Source organism: Strix aluco, chromosome 3 (assembly GCF_031877795.1).
Source record: "Strix aluco isolate bStrAlu1 chromosome 3, bStrAlu1.hap1, whole genome shotgun sequence".
NCBI classification, from domain to species: domain Eukaryota; kingdom Metazoa; phylum Chordata; class Aves; order Strigiformes; family Strigidae; genus Strix; species Strix aluco.
In genome coordinates this window covers 56,201,464-56,223,440 of record NC_133933.1, presented here as the reverse complement: position 1 = coordinate 56,223,440, position 21,977 = coordinate 56,201,464, and the positions used below count along the sequence as shown (strand labels likewise).

General features: G+C 40.0%; 1 protein-coding gene across 2 annotated transcripts in view; it reads right to left on the bottom strand.

Moving 5' to 3' along the window:
- The window catches only part of PRKN (parkin RBR E3 ubiquitin protein ligase), a 789,393-nt gene that overhangs the window by 2,881 nt on the left and 764,535 nt on the right, over nucleotides 1-21,977 (bottom strand). For both annotated transcript variants that reach the window (XM_074818634.1, XM_074818635.1), the window contains 2 exons: nucleotides 16,513-16,599; nucleotides 3,138-3,255 (listed from right to left, as the gene is read on the bottom strand). In XM_074818634.1, the coding sequence (XP_074674735.1) occupies nucleotides 3,138-3,255; nucleotides 16,513-16,599 (205 nt within the window). The remainder of the gene's footprint in view (nucleotides 1-3,137; nucleotides 3,256-16,512; nucleotides 16,600-21,977) is intronic.

Sequence of the window (21,977 nt, the reverse complement as noted above, 5' to 3'; positions counted from 1 at the left end):
CTACCCTTATACCACCTTTTTTTACAAATGCCACTCCAGAATGATTCTCAGAAGGTAAAACCAGCAGAAGATACAAGAACTGGTTTGTTAAAATAGGCCTGTCTGCTTTATCTGACAGAGAGAGAAAACAAGCTGTGATGGAGAGGCCTATTCGTCAGTTTGTATCTTTGTGTAAGAGATGCAATTCACCAGATATTTTTATCTTATTTAAATGTAAGCATACCAATGGCCTGCCTCCATGTTATACTTAAGGTTTTGATCCAATCCTCTCTTACGATTTGTATTAAGCCATCACAGGGTATAACGCATCTCAGTCCTGGAGCAGGACTCAAACCCCAGTAGGCACCCTCTGTCAAATGTGTGCTCTACCTGCTGAGCTACATAAACCATGTTATTCTCTGCTACACAGCAGCGGAGACCAGCAGAGTGGAGAGTGCCTCAAGCAACGTGGCCTACAGCTTTGTGAGTACAGCAGTCCTCTGAGGGACATGGATGTGTGTTTAAACTCACTCAGACTGGGAATTGAGCTATGGGAAGGTGTTTTGCTCTTTCACTTTGGCTCTTACAGAAAAGTTATTGGCATGTAGAAGTATTCTACAATGCCTATAGCTATACAGGCTATTATAGAAAAGTTATTGACATAGAGAAATATAGGCTATTACAGGAAAGTTATCAGCATTGTCACTGCCTTTATAAAAGACAGTGTCTGCAGAAGCACTTGGGGAGGGAAGGCAGAATTATTCTCTTGTGTGGGGTCAGTGTACTCCTCCCAAATGAGGACTGTTGGTAGACTTCGGTGTACAGTCGTCAGCCTCTTGAAACCAGCTGTACTTAGGCAGAAATGAAGTGCTCCTTTCAGTTTACAAATGTCAGCCTAGAAGCTGGCACGTGCAGTACCCATGACCAGAGAAGAAAGCAAGCACTGCGCTTTTTAAGCTTCACGCCTTAATTCACAGAATCACTGAGGCAGGAAAGTACCTTTAGAGATCATCCAGTCCAAACTGCACTGCTCAAAGCAGGGTCAACTAAAGTAGGGTGCTCAGGGTTGCATCCAGTTGGGTTTGAATGTATCCTAGAATGGAGACTCTTTCTGGGCAACCTGTTCCAGTCTTCAACCACCCACATGGTAAAAAGCATTTTCTTATGTTTAAACAGAATTTCCTGTGTTCTAATTTGTGCCCGTTGCCTTCTGCCCTTTCAGTGGGCACCACTGAGAAGAGTTTGGCTCTGTCTCCTTTGCTCCCGCTGTCAGGTATTTATTTAAGCAGTCATTTTATCATCTTTGTAGCCCTTCATTGGACGCTGTCCAGTCCACATCTCTCTTGTACAGGGAAGCCCAGAATTGGACCCACCGCTCTCGGTGTGTCTCACCAGGGCTGAGCAGAGGGAAAGGATCACCTCCCTCGACCTGCTGGTGATGCTCTTCCTAATGCAGACCAGGATGCTGTTGGCCACCTTTGCTGGAAGGGCATGTTGCTAGCTCATGTTCAACTTGCAGCCCAGCAGGTCCTTTCCATCAGGTTGGCCCCCAACATCTACCAGTGCATTTCCCTTTGTTGAACTTCGTGAGGTTTCTCTCAGCCCATTTCCCAGCCTGACGAGGTCCCTCTGAATGGCAGCACCATCAGCTGATTCTTGTGTGTTGATACATTTCTAGCCTGCTGCCCTGACTTTGGCATTTTGCATTACGAGGCACTGTTCTGACATGAGCCAGGCTATAAGCAAGGAAAGGTATTTTCCTGCTTATTATCCATTTTCAATAAATATTTTCTTTCAAAGATAAAAAGTATAATGGCCTTTATTTCCTTTTTGATACACTGGGGAATTTTACAAGCAACTTCCTTAAACATTAGTGGGAGTTGTGTAAATGGTGTCAAATAGGGATATCCTGTTTGTGACAAGTGACAACTGCCTGTACTTTAACAGTAAAGATTTTGTAGCAGAGTCTAAGAGAAAGTAAGGGTCCTAGCACTGCTTCCAGCCTGACCAGAAGTTTTTTTTATTTGGCTATGCACAAACTATTAAGTATGAATAGTCACAATTATTATTTGTCTATTTCTAATCCAGTTCAAACTTCTGGTTTCCAGCCAGTTTTACAAGTCTGTAAATAATTTTTTTGATTACCCCTCTGTTATCTCTTCTGCTGCCCACCTTGCTCTCTACACTTTGCCAAATCTTGTCTCACCTTCCCACTCTTGAATTCATGCTTTCTTTCCTTCTGCTTCTTGTGCTTGAAGAAGGCTCCCACTTTCCATCTGCCAACTGCCTTCTTTTCTTTCATCAAACCCCAGATTTCAGGATTTTGTCCTATTTCTTCCTCAGTAATATTTCCGTGGTGGCACTGCTTGAAGTGTTCTCACCTTGCAGTTTACAGTGTCTTATTTGGCATTTTCAGCATACCATTTGAATAAGTGATGCCACAAAACTGAGAAGCATCCTCTATACTTGATATTTGTATAATATTTAGGCAAACATTTAAATATATTTTGATTAATTAACATAAATACAATTAAATCTTGGAACAGCATGAACCTATTTTAGGTTCCCCATTTTAACCACCCCAGTGCCAGCAGATTACTCTTCCTATGTGGTAAGCACTGATTAGTGCGACCAGTTTGTCAGCACTCATGTTTCTTCCTGTGATTTGCTCTTCTGCTGTGGGCATGTCACCAGGTTGAGATTAATCTCATCTGAATTCAGCTATATACTGTGTAGACATCTACAGCAGGACTAATTCTCCATACCCTGCTTTTAGGTGCAATTCCTCTGGCCTACATTAGACACATATTCTGTTTTGTCATGAGATGAGATTTGCCCTACAAATGTCTGTTTTTTCCAGTGACAATGGAAAATTTAGACAATTAGCTGGACATTCAGTCATAGGAACGCTACATCCAGTGTCTCTGTGCTTTGTTTTTCCTATCTATATAATAGCTGGGTATTTTGTGACGCTTATTAGTGGCTTTAGAACTAAGTGGTTTAGATTTAGTGATTTCAAGATAATTTAAAGTGACAGCTCTTTGCACTCTCCCTCTCTTGGAATAATAGTGTGCATATGTACATGTGCACATTCATACATTTATATTGTATAAATAATTTTAAAAGACAGTTAAGTACAAGATATCTATCAAATTTACCATTTTTTTCTACTGGAATATTGCAGCTGGGGCATGGCTTGGTTGTCTTCTTGATTGTTTCTCTAGATGCCTCTTCCCATCGAGCTTGCATGGCTGCATGTTCATCAACTACATATCCCTGCAAAGAGAGAGAAAATACACCTGTGAGCACAATGCTGAAAGGCTGTGCTGGGGCATGATGTCTACACTGAAGTGGTAACTATTTACCCATGAGAAACAGGAGTGACTACAAGGCCAGGTAGGCTGGACTTTGTGAGAGGTGCAGAATTTTTGCTTCAAAATGCAAACTTATTTTCTCCCAGTGTGCACAACACATGTACTGGGTTAGATCCTGGGCTGCAGGGTGGTGGGGGGAGCTGCAGCAGCTGGAGTGTGTGCCATCCTACCTTCAGCTGCAGCACAGGCTGTGCTCTCCCCACTGCTCCCTGCCCCGAGGCGCAGGCAAAGCCCGGGCAGGAGGACACAGGGGGCATCAAGCTGTGCTGCAAATGCACAAAGGCAGGTAAAGCAAAAGGCAAGGTGAAGCAGGAGTCAGATGAACCCGGCTGAGACATGACATGTTAGAGCATGTAGGTTTGATTCTGCTTCAGGGATTAAAGCCTTTCCTGCAAGAAAAGCAGAAACACCAAGGCAATGCAACACTTGATAATGCAGAATGGTGGGTTTCCTGGAAGGAAACTGTTTTTAATAATAAGGCGTACTCTTTTGTTTCAGAGGTCTAGATTTCATTCAGACATAAATCAATATAAATTTGATTAGCCTTAAAGAAGAAACAAAAAAAATTTTGGAGAAAAATTGAAAAAAAACAACACAGTGAACAATGAAAGCAAGTAGCTCCCCAGATAGAATGACACAGATGAAAAAAGTCATTATGAAGAGTGTTTTAAAAGGGACTCCTGTGTTTGTCCTATTTATGACTGAGAAAAAATTACATAATCTACACAAGTGTCCTACTTGGCAATTTCCTACCTAATATGATAGTACAAGGACAAAAGAGATGGCAGTGCTTTGGGTCATTTCTATCACACAAGCTTGGCAACTACGTGAGTAGTAGCTGTAAACAATGTATGCAAGTTCCAGCCTTGAAGTTCTGCTCTTTCCATTTGTAATGTGTTTTTTTTCAAGCATGTGGGAAAATAATGAGCTTACACTAAATTATAACATTTGTAAAAATTCCCCTAACTTCTTTGTGTATACTTGCTAAATACTTGTAGGCTGTTATGTAGATAGACTTTTAATATTTATTTACATGGATAATTTCTTTAGGTATTTATTTCTAATAAGACAGAAAAAGAAAATTGGCCCAACTTTTAAACATGTATCACTGCCATGACTCATCTTGATTTCCACTCAGGTAGTACTGATAAAACCTGCGAGTTGTTGAAGTGTCAGTAAGACCTAGATTTTATTTCTTGGCTGAAGTCACCTGTGTTAAAATGGAATAACAAAGAGCAACATTTGCAGAAATTTGTTTCTAGCTCATCTGATGGCCATTGCAATATGCATATTAAAAAAACCCCAAACAAAACAGGCTCTTTTAATCAGGAAACCTCAAAAACGTGTTTATGGTATTATTTCTTTTATTTTACTATCTACATGAGTATCCTCAGCCCTTGAATCCCTTTTGTTGTTCCTCAGTTAATATTCTCCAATTTGCTAATATTTTTGATGTAGAGGTGACAAAAGTGAACAAAGTCTTCTCAGCTGTATCCTAGAAAAGATTTTTACCTTTGTCTCTCTGCTTCTGGAGAGGGAACTCGGCCCTGCACCCTGCTGGATTATTCAGCAATTCAGCAAAAGGATGACCTCTATACAACAGCACATTAGTAAGTTCTGGGAAATAGAAAAAGCTGCTCAGGCTAATAGCAAAGAACATAATCTACTATTGATCTTGCAACACCTTGATCTTTAAGGAAGGATGACTCTAGCAAGCAATTTGAGCTAACTCAGAGAGACCTGAACACAAGATGTGGAGAGTAGGGAATACTTGACCTGGGCCTCAGTTTGCCCAATAACAGAAAGAAGATGATACTAATTTCATCTCATTGTAATGAGAATTAATTACTTAACATCCATACAGATGATTCAAGATGAAAGTCACTATAGCAGTGACAAAACATTGCTATTCTTTCCTGAATAATAGCTACATGAGAAGACCAGAACTATTTTAATCTTTGTAGTCAACCCAGAAGAACCTCACAGTGGCTCTGTTTTTCCCAAACAGTCCAAATCCAAACTGTGTGGTTCGGTACTTGGAAACATACTTTTTCCCCCCATCTTCATGTCTTTGTTGTGCCATAATAGTTAATGACACTGATGCAAAATTTCACATGCCAAATTGCTAATTTGCTTTGTATAAAGATACTTGATCTTAGTTCTGAAAACAAATACAAACTTGGGAGAGTTTAGGAATAACGAAAATAAACAACTTCAAACCACACATATGCAATTTACCAAGAAAGAACAAATTGCTGAAAACATCAGAGTGAATTATTATATTAATATTTTCCATTGCAAAAATTCTAGCATGAAATAGATGCAGCAGAATGAGATTTTCAGGCCATTAGAGCTGAAACATCTCTCCTGTGCCCAGTCTTGCTGAATGCTAAGTGAAAATCTTCCTGCTGCAGGAAGCAAATGCAGAGAAACGGTACAGTGATGGAGTCCCCCCGATTCAGTAAAGAAATCATACTGTACAGATCTACGAGCCCCCACTGTTCATGTGCTTTACTTAGAGCTCCACATACAATGACCACAAGCACACATATATTTATCTGCATTTCTTCTTCGAACAATAAAGGAAAGAGATGAATGGCAGTTCTCCATTACCATTGCCTATTTGAATCACCTTTTTTTGTCCTAAGCTAGCAAACCTAATCTCCTTGACAATGGCCTAGGTAATAGAGCAGGTCTATCAAGCAGAGGTGGCTTTCACTTTAGTTGGCCTGCCTGGTCTTGGTAGGAAGTTCAGAGATGCTCCAGGTGTGCATCACATGTCAGGTTGCTGCGGAAAAGGAGACTTTGATCATTTGTGATGCTGACCCCAAACAATATGCTCTAGTTTCCCAATTATTACAAAATATTTGTCCCAGCACTAGTGAAGAGCTACTAGATTCCATCCATGCCACTTCATGAATAATTGTTTTGATTCTCAATTGTGCTGCACATTACGACCAGGAATGAATATCCATAAATAACAGGAAGCTACAGTAAGAGCTGTTGCAAGCATTTTTCAACATCCCCTCTGCAATATTCCCTTAGTGAGACAGGGGAAAAAGTCTGTCTTGTTATCTCTGGGTCAAACTGAAGGATGTAGATTTACTTCTATTCTGTCTCTATGCCGAGTCCTTTGGAAAAACTAACAAGGATAAAGAGTTCACAGAGACTGCTGAGCACCATACAGCAATACAAGAACATGTACATGGAAAGCTTTTTGTGCAGTCAATCAATATCAGGCAGAACTAGAAAAGTCCTACAGAGACAGAAAGCATCCTGAAATAGAAATAAAGTGTCCTTAAAGCAGCATCTCATTCAGGTAATAGGGCACACATCAACTTGTTGGTAGAACTATATAAAGTAAACGAAGTATGTGTTCACAGTCAGCAGCTAAGCAGTATCATCCAGATTAAAAACATTTATGGCAAAACTTCTTGTTCAAAATACTGGAAGCATTAGATATATAATGTTAAATTCTGACATCCACTGCATTATATACTGTCTTATGTAAGCACACTTCTTTTATATCATGCTTATTGCCTAGCATAGACAACATCTGAAAACTGAAGATCCTTGATTTAGAATAGAATATGAAGCTGTTAACATTATGTTGTCCTTAGCTGTAGTGAATCTGGACTCCTGCTTGTTTGCTTTTGGTGCTTAATTCCTTACTGATAAGCAAGAAATCTGGTCATACGTAACTTTAAAAAATGTATCCTAGAGCAACTTCCTTTAAATCAGAAATACTTTTCCTTTTGATCAGCAGTGCTTGGTTTTAAGTTAATTTTCCTTGCAAAAATGATATTGTGGGTTTTTTTCTTTAAAAAAAGCAATGTGTAAAATTATTACTTTATATGAAATATGGCATCTTAAAAAGGCTTAGATGTCTCAAAACAGAAAGTATTACTCATTTTCTATCACAAATGTGAGAACACCTATGGATAATTGAAAGCATTTGAAAGGAAGACAAAGAATAATTCATTGTACACAAAGCAATATTCAACCCACCATAAGATTTAGATTAACACAGCCCACTAATTATTTTGGGCTAGAGTTCTAAGCAAAAGCAGCTGCATCTGTTGAAGCCTGATCTACAAGTGATGGTGACAGCCCAACTTAGATTTATTTTGTTTTCTCAGCTTCTACTGGGCTGTCTTATGAACCTGTTCACATGAATTAACCTCCTGTCGTGTTTAGTGGTGTCTTTTACTTCAGTTGTGGGAGAAAAAATAGCAGATGTCTAGGGCACTAGATAGGAGGCTAGAGAGGCTTTAGAAAAAAATGCATTATTTGAGTAATTTAAGAATTCAGAATCTCACAAAGAGAGGTGTGCATAGCTGTGGGACTAGTGTTCTAGTCTAGAGAAATATTTGGGCTAATCAAAACATTAAAATATAGCTACAGATAAAGAACAGGAAAGATATTCGTCAATGGGAAGATGTTTCACGCACAGGAAAAATAGAGGTGTCAGTACCACAGTGATCCAGTTAAATTCACATAAAGCAGCTCTGTGTGAGCCAATTTGTCTGGTGTGCCTAGGGAATTCTGCCATAAAAAAGAACTGCTTTGTGATGACAGCAACTAGCTAAAATCAAAGGGATACGCACAGGATATTGTGTCTGATACAAGATGAAAGAGACTTTCACTAAATAAAATCAGAGCACTCTGGTGGGTGACACTGCACATCAAAGTTCTCACTGCATGTCGGGGCCATTCATATCATGAATTAAATTCAGGTAGCTGGTGAATATTGAATTTACACGGCTCTAAAGCAGAAAACCTAATCTCATACAGGTCATTCTTGTATAACTGTTCTCCACGAGTGGAATAGAGAACACACCCTCTCCCATAAGTGACAACATGGCTGCAAATGACTGTCACCTTAACTTCATAAACAAAAGCAGCCTGTCACATCTTTTTACTTTATTGCTGCCCAAAATAGGAAAGCTAAAATTCTCTCTCTGTAGCTCCCATCTATTTCTCATTAGACAGAAAGTTAAGATCTATTCTCAGATTTCCTCCGGTGCATCTTTATTTATAACATAGAGATTAATTTTACAGGACATTTCCCGGTAATAGTTATTTTTCTTGCTGCTTTAATTAGGCATCTGTGGGTTGAAATGTCCTGTGCTTGACATTGTGAATTTACCAGCTACTAAACACCCGAGCCTCAGTTTCTTTTCCAATTGTTTAGGATACTTTAGAAATCAAGCTAGGTGTGCCATTTTTTTGTACACCCATGTTTTATTTAACTTCTTAAATTTATCTGATGGAAAAAAAAATCAATGATCTAATAATAGATGTTCCACATTTCTTACTGTGAGTCAGGACTCATTGAAAGATGATATGTATGATGAACCTCTTCAGTAGCTTTTTCTTTCACTAAAATGCAGTGAAATAATTCATGGGTTTTGTGGTCAGCATTTACTATTTATCATTTTGATTAATTTCCCCCCTCTTTCAAACAGAGAAAGAAGTTTCCACAGAAATGCTGTGTGTTTCTCATTTTAACTCTTGCCTGTAGTACATCATTTCAAATACCTGACCTTCTGTTTTCCATCTAAAAGCAGTAAGGAAAGTTTGCTGAAACAGTGAAGGAACAATTCTGAAAGTGATATCTGCAATATTTAGAGCATAAACACAAAACACTGGTAACCAAGATCTGATTCAGAAGGTCATATAACTGTGAAGTCCAATATAATACATACGTTTTCCCTAACAACTCACCCTTCACTGAAGGTTCAAGCAAAAAAGGAGCTTGCTGCTTCCTTCATACAGAAAGTCAGGGACTTATGTAACTCCATAATTTTTTCAGCATTATATCTTTGCATTACAATTTAATATGCACATTGCATAGTTTTTCAACTCCACAGCAATATTGTAGAAAGTACATTGCACCAGGTCTGATTTTCATGAAGTGTTAGCTAAATATTTCATATCTTAGCATTACAATAATGCAGCTAAGGATATTTTGAAAGCATCTTTATTTGGGAATTCCACATTAAAATCAAATTCTGAAATATTTTGTGCTCACAGTGGGCCACTATGTTCTGCTGCATAATTACAACAAACCGCCACCTACGTGGAGATCAGGCTGCACAACCCTACATGCTTGCTGGGAATCTACAGGCATAAGAGGTTAGACAGATGTTCAGAGGATGGAAAGGAAAGCCTGGCAAGCAATGTCTGTATATTTTATACCACCTACTGGCAACTTCGAGACCTGCATACATGAGGCAATGGGACGAAAAGGTGGGCTGAAGGTTCACCTGCAGCCCAAGTGAGCTGGGAGCTTTTCCAGGAACTACATGACAGAAGACTTCAGCAGGGTGCCAGGTGATGTGATGGGCTTTCCTGGATGTGCGCATGCACACGGGTGTGCTTTTATGCCTCACCCGTGCAGCAAAAAGCATTTCTGAGAAGTGATCAAATGGGTCTGCTTCAGAGCTGATCGTTTGCCTGAGAACTCATGACTGAGTTAGGTTTGAGCCCCAAAACTACGCTTAGGGCTGCAGTCAGGGCCCAGGTGGCATGTGCTGATGAATAGGATCAGGTTTGCGCTGACTCAGCTGAGGCACTGCACTACTTTTGCTTTGGTCTGATGGGTTCCCGGGCTGACAGGCATTCTGGATATGTTTTATACTGCCAGTGGCAGAAGAGCAAAGTCAGTATCAGGATCCTGCATTAACTACCTAAGTACTGTAAGGACTGGGTCGCAAATAACAAGCCGCTGAGGTTTGATTTGAAGGTGGTAGGTTTGGGGATAGGTTTTGGGATTTGGGTGACCAAGGCCTCCCATTTAAGGCTACAGCTGGGACAGGCAGCATCCCACAGGTTTGGAATGAAGTTTTACAGCACTAGCTGTAAACTTACACTGGAACAGATGAAGGTTTGGAACATGTTGCTTTGTGGCTCAGTAAAAATGCTGTTGCTGTTTCTTGTAAGAGATCACAGCCTTTGTGCCAAGCCAGCACCACAGGCCTCAGGACCCATCAGGCTTTCTCTGGACTTGTCTTGGTCTGCCTAGAGATTTGCTTTAGCAAGTGATAGCAATTATCTAATGACCATGTAACTATTACCTATTTCGCTTTTGCTTTTGTATAATTTTGTATAATTGTGTGGTTTAACAATGTTATGTGTGTTTTTGTAACTAACAGACAGCAATGATAAGTATAGGTACTACAGACAGAATGAACTGTCTCTGACCCTACAATAAAATGCTGTGCAGAGGAGTAAAGGCATGGGATGATAGCACAGGCCTTGAGAGCACAAGCACAGGATGATATGGGAGGCCCCAGTACTATGAACAACTCTCCAGTGGTTCAGTTACCCAAATGCAGCCTTGAGAGCTGGGTAAAAACAGTCTTAGGGACACAAAGAGAACAAAGACATAACTGCCTTAGGTAAACCGCACCATATATAAGTAAATTTGGATCCAGTATTGACTTGCAGACCAGTGAAGGAGTATGTTAACAAACATATAAAAGTGACCTCAAGCAGACTATACAGTGAGAAGGAAAAAACCCATCAATATCGACATCATACTCCTCCTGGTAAAGGACTCACTATGCCAGCCCATCCCAGACTGAATCCATTGAGCCTAGGACCCAGAGAGGCAGTGGAAGGTTAAACATAACACCAGAGAAATGGTTGTTACCAGAAAGTTTGCATATCCAATATTTTAACTATATATAATTTGAACTAGAAGTCCTAGTGTTATTGTAAATGAACTAAAAATAGTTTTTTGATTAGCTTACTAAAACTTTGCTAAGACTAACAATAAATTTTACTTTGCATATACAATGAACCTGGTCTGAAATGAACACCTTTAGCAGGTAATGAGATTTGCAATGTAATAAAATGGTGGAAATTCATACAACCTATTCTGTATCCTGTGTGAAAGAAATTGGTAACAATTCTTAGCTGCACCAGCAGCTAAAGATATATGTTTAGTGATGGATTTTTCTGGATTGTATGGTTTGCAGGGCCAGGGTTGCTAGGACTGGCTTGGACTAAGACTAGATATGGCTGACAGGATTTTTAAGGGGCTTGGGTTGGAGCATGGAGCAGAAGAGACCACTGGACAAGCTTTAAGACTTCAGCCACCATGGACGTTTCATCTAGGCTTCAGTTTACATCTGTTGCTGGCCTAGGGTTAATAGTGGAGTTTGTTCAAATAATATGAACTAGATTTACATCTGGGTCCTACAAAGACTGCCAGACTGGGTTTGTGGGACAATGAATTAGACATCAGATGTTATTTTAGGTTCAAGCCTTTGGATGCAGGTTATTGGAGGGATTTGTGTACAGCTTTACTATAGAAACCTATCATGATGTTTAATTTTTTCTCTTTACTAAATTCACAGCAACTTCTGAAAAAGCAAACTTGCTAAAAAGCTGTTACATTTTTATAAGCATTGGCTTGGCAGGACAAGATAATCAGCAGCTAAAACTATCTTGGGGAAAGTTTGTCCATAGAACCATCTCTAAAACATACCTTTTTATAACCCATTTCATCTAGTTTGTGTCATTTTTTTCAAACCTTTATGTCTCTGTGCCTCACATCCTATTCATTTATTTACATATGCACCACTTTTACATCAGTGTCATTGATATTGCTATTACAGTTTACCTTGCAGGTGTCTTATCAACATGCCCAGCACCAAAACAGTCCTGGGAGCTACTCTGTACATGTTAAAATCTAACGTGGTCACATTTAATTGTCCAGTTGCTAGTGAGCAAAAAGGTGCATTACTTACCCTGTTAAAAGGCAAACTGTCTAGAAAGGTTTTGTGCTAGGAAAGCCAGGCTGATTTTAAGCTGGGGATTTAGAGAGGAAGCTGGTTTATGGCTAGATCCACACCAACATGGGCTGTCTATGGGTGAGGTTAGAAGGGGCCAGGAAACTTGGTTTTGTGGTGTACATAGCAGGGACTATGTGGTTATTGCTAAACCTAAATCTGGCTGTAGTCACCTTCAGTGTGTCATTGATTCCATCATGCACACTGTGCCTTTTAATCCATCAAATATGATTATTTCTCTCAGCCCTAACTTCAAACAGCTCCAAGAGGCTGCAATGGTTTTAAAAGAAAGCTTCTTAACTGAAGTTGCCACAGATACATTTTATTTTCCCTGAAATTACGTAACTTACACACTGAGATGGGAAATAATCAGCCCTGCACTAGTAAATGCTTAAAAAGAGCTTTCAATGGCCTATCAGGGCTAAAAATGGACATTTCAGTAGAGAGAGAACATTTTATCCATCCCAATGGACCATGCAATATCTGTGCGTAGACCTGAAAGATCACGATACACCAGTATTTAAAGCTAGACTACTCTCTGCATGCCTGCTGCTGAGCTTGCCTTTTCTACGCCAAGCAGCAAGCAATGCCCTCTAGCTTCCCACCGTTATAAGGTTCAAACCTGTTTATTTTGAATAGCCTTAAGCACGACACGTGGCCCCTGCTTTGTCCCTCTTTCGCTCTGAAGCCCCAGTTGCCCTCTTCCTTCCTCCTGCCAGCTGACTTCACTCTCCCTTCCCTGCTGCCCTCCTTCCTTTCACAGTCCCACCAGCTCCGCTCCCCCCTCTTGGCCTCAGGCTTCCTCCTTCCTCCTTCTGACATCTGGCCAAGCACAGGCCCCTTTCACCACCACCGTTTCTTCTTCCTGGACCCTCATAATTGTCCCATGTTATCTCATAGGCTTATCCCCTTTCTTCTCTCTTCGTTCTCCTCTTTTTGGAGCTTCCACTATATCTGACAGGTTACAGTCCCTCCCATCAGCTCTTGGCTTTCAGGACACTTGAATGCCTCCTTTATCAGGCTCTACCTCTCTTTCTGAGGGATCTCCTTCTCCATGGCTTCCCAAATTGGTGTCAGGCTCTGAGGCCACCACCAGACCTTGCTGTCCCAGCTCAGTCTCCTGGGAATGCCTCCACCCTGCTCATGGCCCATGTCAGCCCCATGGGCCATCAACCCCTGCCCCGGTGACACTGCAGCAGAGCCAGTCTCCAGCTCCCCACAGCCCTGCCCTGCCCAGCCATGAGCACATGTGTGGGCCCACCTTCCACAATTTTGGCCCATCCCTGTCCTCAGGGAGGTGGCAGGCTCTGCCCCAACAGACCATGGAGAACCCCTAGGGAGCAGATGGTCCTTGCAGTGCCCTGACACACAGGCCATTAAGAGGACTGCTTTGAGTGGCACCACAGTTCTTCCCACTCTCTATGTTGCCATCCACTTCTGGCTACCCAATTCCTCCACCACAATGCTCCTTTTTGGCTTTTCCTCCAGCTCATTCACACTCTTTATGTTCCACCATATTCATCTCTATCATGCTGACTTAGGCCTAAACCTGCCCCAGTGTTTCCTCTCATACTGGGAACGTCAGAGACATGCAGGCATTTGCAGAAATGTGAGGTCCTTTCACTACTCTAACCACTAGAGGCTAAAGTAAAACCTGCATTTTTGTTACAGAAAGTATTTTCCTGAGACCACGTATCCTGCACCAGTTCTGAAGAGGAAGTTTGGTGGTAGTGTGTCTGGTTGACCCTGAAATCTGAGTGGCAGGAGTTGTGACAATAAGATCTGTTTCTAAAATAAATGATATGGAAAGATCCGGACAGGAGTCAAACTGCAGGAGCTGAAGACAACCTGGAATTGTATTATTCCTACCTTGAAACAGATGATGGTCAAAGATAAAACAATCCTTCTTACTGCCACAACAAGCAGTACAATAATAGCGAGCTAACTCTGACACACAGGGTTGTGCACCTAGCAGGGGAGGGCCAAACAGAACAAACAGTCTGAAAGCTGGTGGTTAAATCTTTAAATTAATCTCAGTGAGAGAAAGATGAAAACAGTTCCACAGGCCCTTCTTTCCACATATGCCCCACAAATGTTTTGTATGCATTGTACGGGAGTGTTGTTTGCGGGATAGCTTTGTAGTGATGCTATCTGGATGAAACCAACACCTCACCAGCACCTGGGCTTCCCTTGTTTTAGCTACCTCTCAGTTTGCTGGCCTGGTTACAGAAAGTGAGGGGAAACATTCCTTCAGTGGCACATCACCACCTTGTGGAAAAGTTTAATTAGTGCAGCTCTCTTAGAGAGGAAAAGGCGGCTGACCTGTCAATTAACTTCAGCTTAAGTTGGAGTCTAAACGAATTTTGGGTAGTCTTGTCTATACTGGGGAACTGATTTGCACAGCTGCAAGAGTTATTCTGGTACTATCATTTAGCTATTCTGGAACAGCTCTTTGAGAGTACAGGAAATTTTTCAGGAACAGCAAAAATGTTCACATTACACTGGAACAGCAAAAGTACTCAACTTTCCTAAGTTAACAGGTCTAATTGGGTGCAACTCATGCGCTGAGATACTGGACCAGATAGATGAAGTGCTCCCATTGTCATCAGGAGAAGGTAAGGCAATATGCAAATATTTAAAATAAGCCACTTCTTCCTATGGTATTCCGATTTTCCTGGCACATCTTTATCTCTGCCCTAGAGCATGGAAATTAAACAAACTCTAACTTCCAAAGAGACAACTTTGTTGAACTCATTTGTAAAGTGCCATGATGATGTTTCAGTACTCTAGGCAAAATTCTAGGGATAAATAGCTTAATGGATATAGAGCTCATTGTTCATGTTGAGATTATTCAAGTTCTAGCTCTATTTAATTCAGGTAAGATTTGAACCTTGGTCTCTTACTTTACTAGGCTTTTGGGTACTTTAAATATCTCTCAATGTCTCTGTTGAAGTTGTTTTGCTTTTACATAGATGTGAATGGGAACTGAAAGACTGTTCCAAGCTACGGCAAACAAAAGGAGATTGTTCTTCATAGTTAAGCTGAAAATCTCCTTGTATATATATGGCTTCAAAAAGGGGGGCTGCACAAAGTCATGGAATAAAAATTTGCTGATAGCTGCTAAATATGAAATACCACATCTGAATCACAAATCAGTAGTGGCTGGGAAAGTAAATGAGATTTTGGGTCTCAGACAGTACACATGTTCCAGGGCACCAGAGGTAGATACCCTGACCGACTATTAGGATACAGGCTGTTTAATTCTGTCTCAATGAGTGCTAATTTTTTTAATAAATTGGAACAGTTTCACTAAGAAAGGTTAAAGAGAAGAATCTCTACACAGGTCATAGCATAGTGCAGTATCTCCTAAGTATGGCAAATGAACTCTCTCATGGTAGCACATGGCAAAGGTTCCCAGTAGGCCTCCAGCTCCCTCCCAGTTCAAAGAGTGAGAAGCCTGAAAACCAGCCTCAGACAGAGCCTGCCTGAAGGCACTGACAGGAGCTGGGCATGCCTTGCTGAGAGCTGGCTGGCCTCAAGTCTCCATCAGCACCTGCCCACAATCCTGCATCTGCCATGTTGGACTGTGTGGGCTCAGGGTTCAAGTTTCCTCTTAGCATCAAACATGCCAGACATCTGAATATCAGTTTTCTGCTTCCTAGGAGGGCACCCTGGGCATCAAGCTGTGAGATATTTAGGGGGTATCTCTCCTGTTCTTTGCACTTTCTCTCCCCCCCTTTTTTTTTTTTTTTTTAAATTGGAACGACTGTGATTTATTTGCCGTGAAGAGCAGGGAAACTTGAATCTCAAACAAAGAGAAATGCCAAGAGAGAAAAACTATTTCCTGTCCAGGTCTATAGCTACAATAGCTACAAAATTATAGAGCAGCCTACAATAATTATCATCTAACAGCTTTCAGCCTTGGCAATCCATATTTTATTTCTCTAAGCTAAAACATAAATTATCAACAGCATTTTCTGCATAGGCTGTTATTCAGCCCAAACCCACATGATTTCCTGACTGGTGCACTGAAAATAAGCTGAAAGGCAGCAAGACTACAGAAAGCCTTTCAAAAGTGCTCACACTGAATAGAGACAACCCCAAAAGCCCATTGGGAAGGCCTTTTCTTTATCAACTGATGGCAGAGCCCTGTGTGTTCGTGACAGAACTCAGCTACTCTATCAATCAAAGTGACTGAAACCCACTGCAAAGCCAATTCGGCAACTCTGATGGCTGGAGTAATTCAGCATGAGCATAATTGCTTTTACTTAGGATTATAATTAGGACTCATTTGACAAATGTCACTCTAGCTGGGCCAGGGATAATGATCAGGATGTAATGAGTTGTGGGATCCCTACCTTCTGGGCCATGGCTCCCTGTGTGCTGAGGAGAGAGCTGCATTCCCCTTCATGGTATTCTTCTTTACATTCACAGCAGAACACAAACTGGAAAACAAACCACAACACACAAGTCATAAAAACACATTAGGGATATAGACAGCAGGTTACAATCATGAAGAGTCATATAGCAGATGATCTCTTGCCCTTCTCATCCCATTAAATTCCTATAATCCTCCTAATTGTGCATCTTATTATACACTCTGATCATTAACACAACAGTTTTGCTGTTATTATTATACATTCCATTGGTGAAGTAACATAAATGCCATTATTAAAAATGAGATTTTGCTACATGGTCCATTTAGGGACATAAAGTCATATGAGATATTTCTGGGCGTGTTTCTCCTACAGTGAAATCTGTTTATACAAGAAGGGTACTGGCTGAAACAAGCAGTTCTGCTTTATAGTGTTTGCTAATGGAAATAGTCTATTCATAGTTCTGATTCAAATGCATTCTCTATGGAAAACTATTGCTGACTTTACTACAGGATGATCACTTCATATAGGCCATATGAAATGCCATTTTCTAGAAAATTATATCCTTGCCATAGACTTTTATAGAATGGTTTAAAAAAATCCACAGAAAGAACACAGTGAAAGGTTACTTAACATGGGTTTTAGGGGACTACCTCTAGACCCCTATTGCATTTCTAGCAATTGTTCTGGTTTCATCTTCCTTAAATTACATCGTTCTTTACATGAGACTTCATTGAAAAGTAATGTCTTTTGCAGATGAGTAAAACAATTGTCCCTGCCTCAGTCTGAGCTGCCTCTGCCACCTATACTGGTTCATATGTATCAAGTTTGATGCCTTTTTTCTAAACTCTATAATGAAGATATCTGTCTTGACATGTGTCAAAATCTTTGACCCATCAATGCTGCATTAAATTCTGTGTCCTTGCAGGTAAGGGGGAAAGTCAATAATGTAAAATGGGTCTCTTTTATGCCGTTTTAAATCTATGCTGTCTTGATGCAACTCCAGACTCTGAAAGATCTCTCAGCGGTAAGCCATTCTGACTGGCATTATAAGCAAGACTGATAAAACAGCCTTGATTTTTAGATAGAGAGATGCATTCACATGTAATGAATAAAGGATATCAGGAGGACATGACACTAGAACATTTGTCTGCTACAAATTCCAGCTTTTGCAATTTCATTTTGAACTCTTTCAAGCTGTATTGTCACTTTTCTAAGAAGCACTGAAAATCACATTTCATTGTCATGCTAAAGAAACTGCACTTTTATGAAAAGAAGCATTGTGCAAGTCCAAAAGAATTGATCCTGTTATTCAGAAAGGGAAATTTGGAGTGGAGTGGAGTGAGTGTTCTAACTTCCAGAGATATCAAACCCTAATCACTTGTTTGCTTTCTTGTTACTTCTCTCTACTATTTTGTCAATGATTTAAAATGTTTTATTTTACTTCAACTAACACAGATTTGTTAATTCACTTGCACTTGTTAGCAAATAGCTTAACAGTGGAGGCAGTTTTGCAAGGTACGTTGTATGAGAGGCTCCATTGTTGTAACAGAGCATCATTTAAATACAACAGTTTGTGTTGCATTAGCAGTCAGATGTTTCAGCATGTTTAGCGCTGCTCAAACACATATAGAGAGGTACTCTCTGTCTGGGTACCTAATATCTCAAAGACTTGTTATCCCTTAACAATTAAAGTTATGGCCAGGTTTAACTGTTTTTCCTACTGTGTGTCCTATTCTCTTTTTCCTTTGTGACTTTATTTCCTTATGAACATATCTGGCTGAAAACAGTTGTCTGAAAGGGTTTTGTATATACTTGCTTTATCACTGCCTTATCACACCACGCTTTCCTCACTCCAGCCTCTCTCACTTTTCCCATGCAAGTACAATTTTAAACCTTTCATAAACATTGAAAAGGGGGAAATACTGAAGAAAGAAAAAAAACACCAACCAGGGCATATATTTTGCAAAAACATTCTGGCTGCCTCACAATGTAGTTTATGTGGCATTGCTATTGATTATAACAATAAAATTCATAAACTCATGCTGTATTATTTAAAGATGTGAAATGCATTTTCTCATTATACAGGCCACTTTTTATACTTACCTTTAAAATAAAAAATCCTCAGGACCAATGTTACCAATGTTTTCCCCCTAGGCTTGCTGTACTGGAAACATGCATGAGTGTATAACGGCCTTTCGCTAACAATTGTATATCCTGCAAGTAAGTCCATGAGTGAGCCTGCCACATCCTTGCAATGAAACAAATCCTGATTTTTTTTGGTGAGACAGGATACTCTTTTCACATCTTATTAGATAATGGATGAGATGTAAAATCAGTTCTGTGGCAAAAGAACACCCCGGAGGCTGATCGGTTTGTCAGAATAAATAGGCATCTCCCAACAGAAATGCATTAAGCACTCTCTTTTTATGGCAAAGCATGCATCATAAAGAAAAGGCATGTCACTTACAACAAAGAGCAGTTTGTGATAGTTTTATTCATTTTTTACATTCAGACATGAAAAATATAATAAAGTTTCAGTAATAAAATACAGCAACTGCAAAAATGCTGTCAGTTGACTGTATTTTGTGGCTGCATTAATATTAATACAGTTATTTTGCCCTTGGAAAGAGAAGGATTTAAGTTGTTCAGTCAGGATTTAACACTTTTGCATAAATTTAATATTAGTAAGTGTTTAAAATTACTGTAAGTAGTGTAATTACTAATAATCGTCACACTTTCTTTCCCTTCATTTGCCAAAAAAAGACTGGCAGATTACTGTGATAATATAAACAGCATATAAACTTTCTATGTCTTTGTGTATTTAGCACTTACTGTTGTTACCCTTCAAAGATTCTTGGGTTGGAAAACAACCAACACAAAGAATAAATCCCAAAGGTCCCAAACCTACCCTCTAGGTTTATGCATTAAAAAGAGGATTAGCAGGGAAATCCCCAAAGCACTTAAGGGATTTAGGCACTGGAAATTAATATAACCTCTGTGTGTGCTATTACAGGCTTTTGAGTACCTGTAAAAATGTATGAGATATGCCTAAGCAGAAATCCTGAATCCAAGTGACCTCAGAATAGGAGGTATTAAAAACCTCAACAGGGATCCAGATCCTGTTTTTAAAATCTTTATGATCATTCAAAGAAAAGGTAAAATCAGACCAAACTCTGGTCAGCTCTATGGAATTCAGACCCCACAGATGACATCTGCAGTGCCAAGAATGACACTGAATAAAAACTAGGATGGTGAAACCAAGCTGTAGTCTCAGTTATTCCTGAATGGCCCATTTATAGTGTTTTAAGTGTTTTAGTCTGGAAGTGGGAGCAGAATGTAGCTCTTTTCTTGGACGAAAGGAAAATGGGTTTGTCATTTACATGCTATGCTGGTTGGTTTGTTGCAAACAAGATTTTGCCGTTTTCTTTTTCACAACATTTCAAAGATCTGCTTTCCCTTGGATTAAGCACCACAGCTCTCATTCTCCCTCTTGCCTACTGCAAATGCCTTCTCTTTGGTCTCTGATAATATCTCCCTATAGCGCTTATAAAACATCACTGTTAAAATTCTCTTTCTTCCAACTTCAATACAATACTTCCACTCTTGAATCCTTACACAAAGCTTCAAGTCTGAGCTCCCTACTGTCATTTTAAAGTTACTCCTCAACTCAGCTATTCCTCTTCACCTTTACCTCCTCCCATGTGTCTACACAGCAGAATGAAGGCAAGGTTGCAGTGAGGTAGTCATAGCCAAGGCTTAATCTGCAGCACCATAGGTGCGCTGCTAGGGACTTTTGTGTGAGCTAACAACTTAAGGACATACCCAGATTTCTTACCAGGCTTCTGCAATCCATGTTGAAATCTGGACTGCCACATCTTCACTCCTACAGTTAGCGCTGTTAGCTAGACTGTAAAACAGACTATGTATGACACATGGTTTGGCCAAAGTGTATCTTCCAAAACAGACATTCACATCCAGATTAAAGACATCATGTGAGGAAAGATGCACTCATACCTCCAGTACAGTGCCTTAATGGCCCTTCAAAATCACTGTTAAAAATTGTAGCTAATGTCTACTTTGACCCTTTCTGATTTCAGCTTCCAGCCACTGCCTTCTGCTTTGCATTTCCTTGCTAAAATAAAGTCTTTCAGTATCCTATATTGTCTTCCTGTGAAAGTACTTATGTACTGTAACCAAGATACTTCTGAATCTTCTTTAACTTAAACAGAGAAACTCAAGTTTCTTACTGGTTAAGCTATTCCTCTTCCCTCTCTCCCCCAGCCCCAAATCATATTCATGGCACTTCTCTGGGGACTGTCTTGTTTTTGCCATTAATTATATTCAACTAATCTTTTTATTGTTGCTGTGCTGTATCAGCAGAGCCTCTATATTTACTTCTGGATCACTGTCGAGTATTGAATTGTGACAGGTTTGCTGTCAGTCCCTGTTGAATGCTGCTAGCAATACCCTGCTACACATAAATTCTTCACAGAAAACACTACTTTCTGTGATCTGCCAGTTCTTAATCCACACAACCACAGCCCAGAGAGGCATCCATATTGCATCATCTGATAGTGATGAGACAATGCTGCTGCACAGACCCTAACCATGTCAGTTGGAACTGAGTCCCCTAAACTTTTTTTTTTTTAATGTAATCATAGAATGAAATCAGTTTCTTCTGATATGACCTGCTGTTGTTGAGAATATACTGACTAGCAATCTTATCAAAATTGTTTTGTCTTCTCTGTTATTCTGCCTTTTTTTCTTTAAACTTCCTTCATTCAGTGTTGGCTATCTGGACCCTTCACTACAGAAGGGAATCATGAAAATGAAAGCTACTGAATGAAGGCAGAATCAACATCTCCATCAGTACTGGAGTTTTCTGCCAGTAGTGCAAAACTGGTATGCAAAGGATGCAAAGGTTCCTCAGACTATACGAACAAAGAAAACCAACACAGATCTTCTCACCTTTCATTTAAAGTGCAGGGCTTACAAGTTTCATCCTGCTTTCTCAGGCAAAAAAGTACTTCAAGAAATCAACCTTCAGTGCTTCTACTCACTCTTTCCTCTAAAATCAAGTCCAAATACAAACCACAAGAGTACTACATTATAATCATAATTCATGCTCAGGGTGAAATAAACCACAGCTGACAGGTGTTAATTTTATTACTTAATGGGCTGCCAGAAAATGCACCTTAAGTGCTCTTGTAACGAGAAAAGGCTGTAGTATATTCTAAAGAGAATACAAGGGAAACTAAGTATAATCTAAGATCTATATGGGACTAGATATTTTTATGTCTTCAAAAACATTTTGGTTATATGTTACATATCAAAGCAAAATAATGTAGCATTCTAAGATACTTGCACGGCTTTGATACCAGAACATCGAATCATCTTGGAATTGTAAGTGAACCTCTCACCATACTCCTCTGAAGCAGCAAAGT